This window comes from Lottia gigantea, assembly GCF_000327385.1.
Source record: "Lottia gigantea unplaced genomic scaffold LOTGIsca_53, whole genome shotgun sequence".
In the NCBI taxonomy this organism is placed as follows: Eukaryota; Metazoa; Mollusca; class Gastropoda; family Lottiidae; genus Lottia; species Lottia gigantea.
Genome location: NW_008709815.1, coordinates 655888 through 666448, shown reverse-complemented (window position 1 = coordinate 666448; position 10561 = coordinate 655888). Strand labels below are relative to the sequence as shown.

Here is a 10561-nt window from a genome sequence, read left to right as displayed (position 1 = left end):
ATCTATATTATATAAAGTTTATAATCAACCTATATAATATAAAGTTTATTATCAACCTATATTATATAAAGTTTATATTCAACCTATATTATATAAAGGTTATATTTAACCTTTATTTTATACATTCATATTCAACTCATATATCAAAACATCTTCATCCCTTTTTTCAAAGCAAAAGATTGAATTGAATATTTAGATAGTGATTACAACAATTTGGATTTGGTTCGCTTCCCTCTATGTCCCAATAAAATGTTGGCTCGTTTTGCATAAATTCATATATATCAGATTCCTGACATAGAGCTTCAAATTAAGAAGAAATCTTCTATTTTACCAACATTACATTATGTAAACCCGAGTCCAACCCCTACGAAAGTAATCTCTCCTAGAATTCTCACCGATGAGGGAGAAAATGAAGAAGGTTTATTTATGCAAAAACCCCAGAATTTCGCACCATCGTTCCTTGCTTTTGTCTAAATATTATCAAATTCTGTATGATCAGTTTTCAGGAAGGCAATTTTATCAACAGAAGAACTACGCTGGAAAAGATCCTTATAGTTGGAATCGTCATAGTCACCGTTATTGCTATAGGTTTACTCATTGGAATTCTAGTAAGAAAAGATGAACCTTTTCATGCACGAGCATCTGAAAACCAGGGTAAGAGCATACGATTAACACCTCTCCAGGACACCAGCTAACTGAATTGTCTGGACTGCATGCTGGAGACCAATATATGCAATGTGATTTTCATACCAAGGGTCATTTTAGTTCCATGACCTTTCCGGTATGATGATTACTAAGCAAAAAAATTATGGCCCTCAAATGTAAACTTTTACATCTTCTTACACAGTTAAGAAAATCATGAATGTCCATCATGTATTGATATATTAATATGTAAGTTATATCATTATTCGTTTTGTAGAAGAAGTATGTGTTACTGTTGACTGTGCCAGAACAGGTACGTTGTGATCATCAAGATGTCAAAACCTTAGATTGGTCTTTTTTTCACTTTATTTGGGCTCATACCGATTGGTGACTGTTATTATTCATCATAGCCCTGGCAGACCTCATGATAGAAGAGCTCATATTGATAAGATAACTACTGCTAATTGCAGTTGGTTTCAGATTTCGAACGAACCATTAGATTCAATTTTAATAGAATGTAGAACCCATGCAACTGTTGGCAATTTCTTAAAGCTGCTAATTTGACGTCGTCTACGCACTCAGGTAGACTAAATCCAGCAGTAAGTTGTTGAAAGTTCAACTGCACTCAGATTATCCCATTCGGAAGTCGAATTGAGTTTCTTCAGCTGTGTAGTACTTTGTCCTTGGTATCTTTAAATGGCCTTAACCATTGTGATATTGATGGTTTTACTTTATAGCTGCTATGATAAATGATGCTATAGATTACAATATAAACCCTTGTGATAATTTCTATGATTTTGCCTGTGGTAATTGGAAGAAGAACCATATAATTCCTGAAGATAAAACAAGTTTTGGAGTTATAGATGAGCATTTTGAAACAGTTGATATAACCTTAAAAAGTAATGTTGGATCTGTATTATTTTAATAATTACAAAGTCTGATTTCAGTTCCCTCTATTGTTGATGGTTTGCTGTTGATATTAGGTGATCAATATTGCATTTTGAGAAAATTTGTGGATTTTCTTTAATGGTTAATATTGTTTGATTTTTCTTTTGATTATTTAATTTATTTTGGTCTATATATCCATTATTTATTTGTTGCAGATGCACTGGAAAAAGATATTTTCGCAGGTGAGGCGGAGGCACTAATAAAAGCAAAGACATTATACAAATCGTGCATGGACTTAGGTAAGTGAGCTTAAAGTAGTAAAACAGTCTATATTTGCTTTATTGCTACCACATTTATTTTACGAAATTTTTTAATTAAGTTACAATTATTGTACCGATTTTAATTTTTAGGGTTTTAGACCATAATTTCTGAATGGTCAGGTTAGAAAAAAATGTCAAAATTGACACATATTCTCGTTTGCTAATGTATTCTAAACTTTTGTTCGTTGATATTTACATTGATGATTTATATAGTGGTGTTTTTATACGCCCACATGGAAATGTGGACGTATATTATGGTCGCCCCTGTCCGTCCGTCCTTCCGTCTGTCTGTTCACTTTTCTTGTAGGCGCGATAGAAGTTACAGTTTTTATCCGATCTTGATGAAACGTGCTATGCATGTATTTATTGATGAGATCTCGGTCAAGTTCGAAATTGGTAATAATCGGACGAACGGTTACGAATGTGGCTACATAACAAATACAATTTAATAAAAAACGGAACGAAAGCCATTAGATTTTTGAAAGATTCTGAATAGTTCTCCATGTATGTTAGCATGTAAATAGATTAAGATTTGTTTGATTTCAGTGGGTATTAACAATGGTGGAATCACATCCCTTTTGAATTTCTTAAAGAAAATGGGAGAGTGGCCAGTGACCCTGACTTCTTGGCAAGAATCTCAATTTAGTCTAGAAGAAACCATGTCTATCATAACGCTGTATAACAAATTTACCTGGGATGTACTTCCGGTGATCAGCATGAAAGTTGTTCCCGATTCCAAAATGTTAAAAGAACATATCATAGAGGTGTGTATTGACGTCTTTTAACACCAAGCGCGCTAGAAACTATTTTCATTGTGCCAACCAGACAGATGTGTTGTTGATCAGTGTGGTCCAAAATTGATATCATTTATTAAGATACATATAATCGTTTGAGCTTCAAGCAACGATTAACTCCAAGTCTCATTGATTTTATAGTTTGATCAATCGTCTTTTGGTTTGCCCGGTAGAGATTATTTTCTTCACGATCGCAATGATTCCATGTTGAAAGCTTATGAAGAGGTGGCAATAAAAGTTGCTGTATTGATGGGAGCTGATCCTAGTACAGCTGAATCAGACATGAAAGACATGGTAGACTTTGAAATACAATTGGCAAACGTAAGTATCATAGTCCTTTAAGGGACGGGTATGTCATTTTGGAGAGTTGATTTTAGTCTTGAAAATATGTAAATAGTATTCAGAAGTACTAGAAATGTACGAAAATGGTAAATTTTTAATTTCATTTCCTTAGTCCTACAATTGCTGCATGGCTGTTCTGATGCTTGGATGGTTGGTTGGTAGATGTAGATGTAGTCAATAATTATATTCATTCCTTCGTATATATGTGTTCAATAGTTAATCATTTTTACAGATTTCTATACCAGCGGAAGAAAGACGAGATGAGGAAGCACTATACAATAAAATGACGATAGCTGAAATGCAAGAGAAATATACTACAGTAGGTTTTTGTTTGTATAGCTTTCGTTGATGCCATTTACTTCTATTGGTCTTCTTCTATAAGATGCAACATAAAAAAACTTTCGAATTTGACCGACCACACTATATACTCAATGTTAGGCCTACCATATACACACTCTGTCTATATTTCAGTTTAATTGGTTACGATATACACACTCTGTCTATATTTCAGTTTAATTGGTTACGATATACACACTCTGTCTATATTTCAGTTTAATTGGTTACGATATACACACTCTGTCTATATTTCAGTTTAATTGGTTTCAATATACACACTCTGTCTATATTTCAGTTTAATTGGTTACGATATACACACTCTGTCTATATTTCAGTTTAATTGGTTACGATATACACACTCTGTCTATATTTCAGTTTAATTGGTTACGATATACACACTCTGTCTATATTTCAGTTTAATTGGTTACAATATACACACTCTGTCTATATTTCAGTTTAATTGGTTACGATATACACACTCTGTCTATATTTCAGTTTAATTGGTTACGATATACACACTCTGTCTATATTTCAGTTTAATTGGATACGATATACACACTCTGTCTATATTTCAGTTTAATTGGTTACGATATACACACTCTGTCTATATTTCAGTTTAATTGGATACGATATACACACTCTGTCTATATTTCAGTTAAATTGGATACGATATACACACTTTGTCTATATTTCAGTTTAATTGGTTACGATATACACACTCTGTCTATATTTCAGTTTAATTGGTTACGATATACACACTCTGTCTATATTTCAGTTTAATTGGTTACAATATCTACAATCTGTTTTACATATAGATTTGATAAATGTTACTATCACGGATGAAACAAAAATCATCAACACGGCTCCTGCATATTTTGCACAGCTTTCAAATTTAATAGGATCAACTAACAAAAGGTATTGGTGTATTTTTCCTATGAGCCCTTTTAAACAAAAGAAGGTTTTCTACGGTTGCTTTTGCTTTTGTGTTACTTTTGCAAAATATGTGTATTGGTATTGGGTTCACTGCATCCAGGGTCGGCTAGTTTATGAAAAATAATCTATATATATATATGCTATCAGTATAAGAACGCAGGAAGTGCAAAACATTGCATTTCTACTCAACACAAAACATTGCCCGAGTTAATTTAACTTTTCTAGAGTTGTTTTTTCTGGAGTTGATTTGACTTTTTTAGAGTTGATTTTTTCTAGAGTTGTATCGAATTATCTGTGTTGGAGATTTATCGAGAATCTGTTAAATGATTTAACGCCAGAATATCAAGAATTGTACAATAAATTTTCAAAGGTGAGTATGATTGCATTACTCAAATTTAAAATTATACAATCTAATTTGGATCCTATTTTGATCCAGATACAACAATCTAATTTGGATCCTATTTTGAACCAGATACAGCGCCATACAAGATGTATATCCTCATATTTAATATGTTATATAGGTTGTATTCGGTACAGGAACAGCTAAACCCAGATGGCAGAAATGTTCTATGTATACTGAGAATGGATTAAATATGGCTGCTGGTAGACTATTTGTAGAGTCGGCATTTGATAAAGGATCCAAGAAAATTGTAAGCTAAGTTTAAATATCGCGATTTTGACCTCTCCCAAAGTTTAAGAATTTAGATTTTTAATGACGATCGATACAATTTCAATTTCCTACTGCCATTGGGACTGGTTTAAGCAAGTCCACGGGCCCCAAACTCTGAAATACATACACAATTAAAAACAAATGCACCTAAGTATACAATTATAATCAAATTAAGCCACCAGCAATATATAATTGAGTGAAATAATATCAACTACAGAACAGACTGAAATTCTTTAAATCTTCTACATGCGTCCACTCATTCAAGCCACGAGTTTACATTACACTTGTTGTTTAAGTACAAAGTTTTTGGTTATGTTGTGTATCTGTCTGAAATTTGTATTTTTAGATATTAGAAATGATAAATAAATTACGAGCAGCATTTAGTGATCAAATAGAATCAAACATCTGGATGGATGACGAAACTCGAGAAGCCGCAAGAAAAAAGGTGACTCGTCATCTTTGTGAAATATCTGAAAGAGAGGGAGGAATATGATATATTTTACTCATCCATACATCAAAACCTTTTCTTTATTTCTAAAGATATAGGGGGAGCCGCGGTGGCTCAGTGAGTTAGACGCTTGCTCGCTAACCTGAAGGTCCAGGGTTCAATCCCGGCATAGGTCGAGATAATACCTCCGGCTTTTTCAACCTGGTTTCCCCCTGTCAGTGATGCAGGGAAGAGGGGCTGACATGGAAAAAGCGTCTAGTCGTTCGGATGGGACAATAAACCGAGGCCCCGTGTGCTACAGGCTGTGCACGTTAAAGATCCCTCGACAGTTGGAAATCGAAAAAGAGCAGGCTAATGTCGCTGTCCTGGCAAAATTTCCCTTATCGTACCTGCATGGCGTTGCCCGTCTTCATTAGCCCACATGGTGCAGAAAAGTAGGACGTAAAACTCCATTCATTTCATTTCTAAAGATATAGGGCTCCGGCCTTCTACGTCTATGGCTTCTATAAAAGGATATCTTGGCCTTAGAACTAGACTCTGGCTAGAACTAGGGCTTTGTCCTCTTGCGTCTATGGATTCCAAGGATATCGTCGTTACTCGATTTTCTGACGTTCTTGACCTCAGAATTTTCACAAGGAAAAACACCTCGATAGATTAGCCTTATTAGTTGGAAACAGGGCTTTTTAGCTTGATCTCTTGAATTTTAACATAGCAGTGGCAGTATAGAAAATAATAGTTTTTGCCTCACTAAAGACTTTACCAAAGTGTCATGATTTTATAATATATGACTGTTGGCAATGTACACTGTTCTCTTCATTTGTAGGCAAATGCCTTAGATGAAAGAGTTGGATATCCAGAGGAGATTTTAAATGACACCTATTTAAATAATTTGTATAAAAATGTAAGTACATGTATATGAATTAATTTTTTTGTAACGTTTAATGTCGTAATATTGCACTTTGCAACATTGTGAAGAAATCTTCTGTAGTATATGTAACTTTATATATATTATATTCCATGAAGAATTCTCTATAACACACTAGAAATGTGTACAAGATATAGAAGACACGCGGGCTTCTTGTCAAAAATAATTTTACTTTTTATGAAAGCACGATAGCTTTAATTCTGGGAATATTACAATCCAGCGATCTGAAATAATTGTTATAGGCCCTATGGATAATACTTTTTTTGCCAAATTTAAATGGCATGGAAGCCGTTTCTCAAATAAATTTGCAATCATAAATATAGGTTTTTTTTTTCAAACGAGACCTTAAATTATTATGGGTTTCATTCTCATTCTTCAGATAAAGTATAATTCAAGTGATTATTTCAACAATATATTAGTTACAGAGCTTCAACAAACAGTCGATAAAGCAAAATTATTACAAGAACAAGTCGATAAATCAAAGTGAGTATGGTGATGCACATCATTTACATTATAGACTTGACTAAAGAGGGTTTGTATCGACTGATGCATTCAAACCAGATCAATCCATTCCGTTTCAAGAATTCCACCAACAATGGCCAGTTCTTGGTAACATAGGAATTTTAGGTTGTAATGTTACGGAAGCACAGGTATAGGCAGACATAGGGTTACTGTTATATTACGGAACATTACAGGCCACAGGGGAGTAAAGGAGGCAATGCACGCACTATAACTACCTCAGTATCTCGCCATTTTCATCGCTTTCTTGCCCTATCCTTCGCTTTCCTGCCCTTTTCCTATCTTTCTGTCGTTTGTATTGGTATTATTTTTGTCCTTTTTCTCGCGTTCTCGGCAGAGAAAAAGGCGCGAAGTCCAGACAACGAAAAAGTGAAAAAAAAGGCAAGGAAAAGGGCGAGAAGCGAGGAAAAGGCAATTCTGTTCGTCCTTATAACAATGGTTGCAGCAGAAAACAAATGCTTATTTTTTTCAGATGGTTATTTGGCCCAGCTTTTGTTAATGCTAATTATTATCCTTTATCAAATTATATGGGTAAGTAATGTTACTATTCAGTAGACCTTGTTATTGCTGCTATTTTATCAAACGCAGAATAAACACTCAAAAAACTTAGGTAAAGTTTATTTATCTTGATATTATCAAACCTATTTTCATTTCCAGAATTTCCTGCGGCCATCCTTCAGAACAGATTTTATAGTAAAACCTATCCTAGGTATGCTAATATATTTTTCATATCACTCTTAGAACTTGAAGCGCCAACAAACGGAAGGCTAATGGAATCCCAACGAAACTGACAAGTTTATTTACAAAGATATTGAATTTTATCGAAACATGTTACCTGTTTTGAAGCAAGTGATTAAAAAAAAAAAAAACAATGTGACGGAAAACTACAGTCAGAATTCTTGGGTCTTTTCCAGACCTGAATGGCCTAAATGTTTGTTTTTATGTGATTACTTGATTTTTGTCAATCTTATAGGAGCGTTAACTTTGGTGGCATTGGTATGGTAATAGGGCATGAAATAACTCATGGTTTCGATGACATTGGTATGTTTACGATTTTTCGGAGATTTTTCCCTTGCGACTCAAAGACTGATATTAGCAAATTTGATTAAAATTAGTTTTAAATTTCGTTTCTTTTTTTTTTTTCGTCTCCATCAAGCTTCACTTAGCGAGTTTTCTATCACAGTCCCATTAATTAGCTTATTTCAACCAATGTATCACGTACAACCCGTTCTTTTAGGACATAACGCATTGTGGGATACCGAAACGCAAAGATGCTTATTTTATTACTCTACTTTGGATTTCGCTATCCCACAATTTGATATGTTGTTCAGAAACCGCTTCTACTTGCCACGCTCAGATTGGTTAAGAGTAGCGTCATTTGAACGGGACTGCGGTATAAAGCCTTTATAATTGTATGCTATATAATTTTAAGTATAGGCTCGGAATTGATCTACGTACTATTTCTTACAGGTAGACAATTTGATGAATATGGTAATTTAAAACAGTGGTGGACCAACACATCAATAGCTAACTTTAAAAAACAAGCCCAATGTTTAATAGACCAATATTCTGATTTTACTGTCCCTGAAATTGGGTCGAAGGTAAGTTATTTTATGTAGTTAAATCTGTGAATATGTTGCAGAGCCTCAATGGAACTTTAATGGTAGACCATTTGGTTAAGCATAAGAGGAGTGGATTCATTTTGATTAGGTCGTCGGTAGGAAGAATCAACTGTGGATGGAGTAAGAAAATGCATATAAATTTTTTTTTTAGATGAATGGGATTAATAGCCTAGGAGAAAATATAGCAGATTGTGGTGGTCTCATACAGGCATATCAAGTAGGTTGCCCATTTTTCCCATCTGCTCTTCTGTAATATGGTTTGCCTTTTCGCGGATTGATTTCGGAGAGTATATATAATGTAAATAGTCTTCAGAACAACTAGAACTGCACGAAAATTACATAACTCTTCAAATATACTTTTTAATTTCATGGTTCATTTCTGTATGTGGCGTCGTATCAAGACAGGATGTCATTTTGATTTTAACGCGGATAATTCTTGACGCACATGAATTTGAAGGCTGAAATTTGAACACTATTATTAATTAGCTTAGCGAAAGAAATTTCCGTTTCTCAAGATCGTTTATTTCACAGGCTTATAGAAAATGGGTAGCTGAAAAGGGTAAAGAAGAAGCACCACTGCCTGGTTTACCGTTTACCCACGACCAACTATTATTTATTAATTATGCCCAGGTTCGTTCCATTTAAGTATGTTTTATGTCCCTCGAATATTTCTATCAAAAATCCGAAAACTGAACTCTACAGCCACTCGCGGACGTCAGAATGGTGATAATGAAAACAAAATGAATGAAAAAGAAACTGCCACAAACTAGAAAGTGAATTTGATCATAATATTTAAGAGTCGTTAATTTAGCCAATGCTTTCGGATAAAACAAGTTTTAAATTTTATGTCATAGTTACATATTTGTAGACTTTCATATTCCATTTACTGCATCGATTCCTTTCCTTCTTCGATTTTCTAATTTGTATTTCATTCATAGTCTTTCTGTACTAATATAAGACCAGAAGAGGCCAAACAAAGAATACTTACAGAAAGGCATTCGCCGAATAGATTTAGGTAAGATTTTCCCGACATGTATGAAAGTTCCTTAATTTAACTGCTCTTTAGTTACCGTTTTCAACTATCCCTCCCTGATTCATGGCCAACCAGATACCAACCAGAGCTGGAAGATTTGCTCGATCGGCTACAATTCGCCAAATTATGTCGGAATCTGGGCATTGTATGGTCTCTATGGGTGTATAGTTACCTCAATGCAATGTTGTCAAACAACGCTGTTTGGAATTTCTGCCTTGTGGTCTCTACATCCCGACCTGAAGTCAACCAATGACATTGTGTGCTTGACAATTTTCTTTAAGCCAGAATGGAGGGATCTGATGCCGGTGTAATTAGGCCGAATTATCGGCCGTGGCGACGCCAGATTCCCGAGACTTGGGCTACAAATTGGGGCAGACTGACTTAATAGGCGGATAGCCGTCGAGGATGAGATTCAAAACGCGACAACAAAGACAAGAGCATCTGGAAGGGTTTCCCAGAGAGAAATTTTAAAAGAAGGATTGATTTGGTATCTTCTGGAACATATTTTTGGACATAAACATATGAAGACATTTTTTTTTTTTTGTACATTTTGGGGTACAAACTAATGCTACTGATAATCGGCCATGTCTTATTTGTCAGTATGACGTCCGAGTGGACAATATGATCTTTCAGATCAATCATGAAATTTTGAAATTATGCGCCTTGAATTTGAGTAAATTGAACCTATTTGCCCATTTATAACAAACGTTTTCTTAGATAAGAATTTTTATTTCAGGATAATTGGGGCTTGTCAGAATTCCATAGACTTTGCCAGAGTGTTCAAATGTCCTGAAAAATGTGTTATGAATCCAATCAAGAAATGTTCTGTTTGGTGAAATTTCTCGTGTTGAAATTCGCCTTTTCTCGACTTGTACATTACAATGATAAATAGTAATAAATATATTGATTTAACTGAATAATAATTGATATCTCAGATGAGAAAGTTACATTGTGAAAGATGTGAAACGACATGACAGAAAAATTAAATTTTTCTATATCGATTTATCCTGACGACGTTGCCTCATATTGTGTCGGACCCTTACGCTAAGATGAACATGATCATGATAGCAATATAGTTTATGCAAAAAT

The 10561-nt window shown here is 34.4% G+C and overlaps 1 protein-coding gene across 1 annotated transcript; it reads left to right on the top strand.

Moving 5' to 3' along the window:
* Positions 1-918: 918 nt before the first annotated feature.
* On the top strand, positions 919-10308 carry LOTGIDRAFT_219386 (hypothetical protein; the record flags this gene model as incomplete). Its single annotated transcript, XM_009062764.1, has 20 exons — positions 919-955; positions 1380-1541; positions 1746-1829; positions 2397-2614; positions 2786-2965; positions 3219-3305; positions 4098-4237; positions 4532-4625; positions 4777-4905; positions 5272-5370; positions 6197-6274; positions 6678-6781; positions 7290-7348; positions 7475-7526; positions 7791-7862; positions 8292-8418; positions 8591-8656; positions 8971-9069; positions 9378-9454; positions 10209-10308. The coding sequence occupies exons 2-20, from the start codon at positions 1385-1387 to the stop codon at positions 10306-10308; spliced, it is 2022 nt and encodes a 673-aa protein (XP_009061012.1). The 5' UTR covers positions 919-955; positions 1380-1384.
* Between the last annotated feature and the right edge of the window lie 253 nt (positions 10309-10561).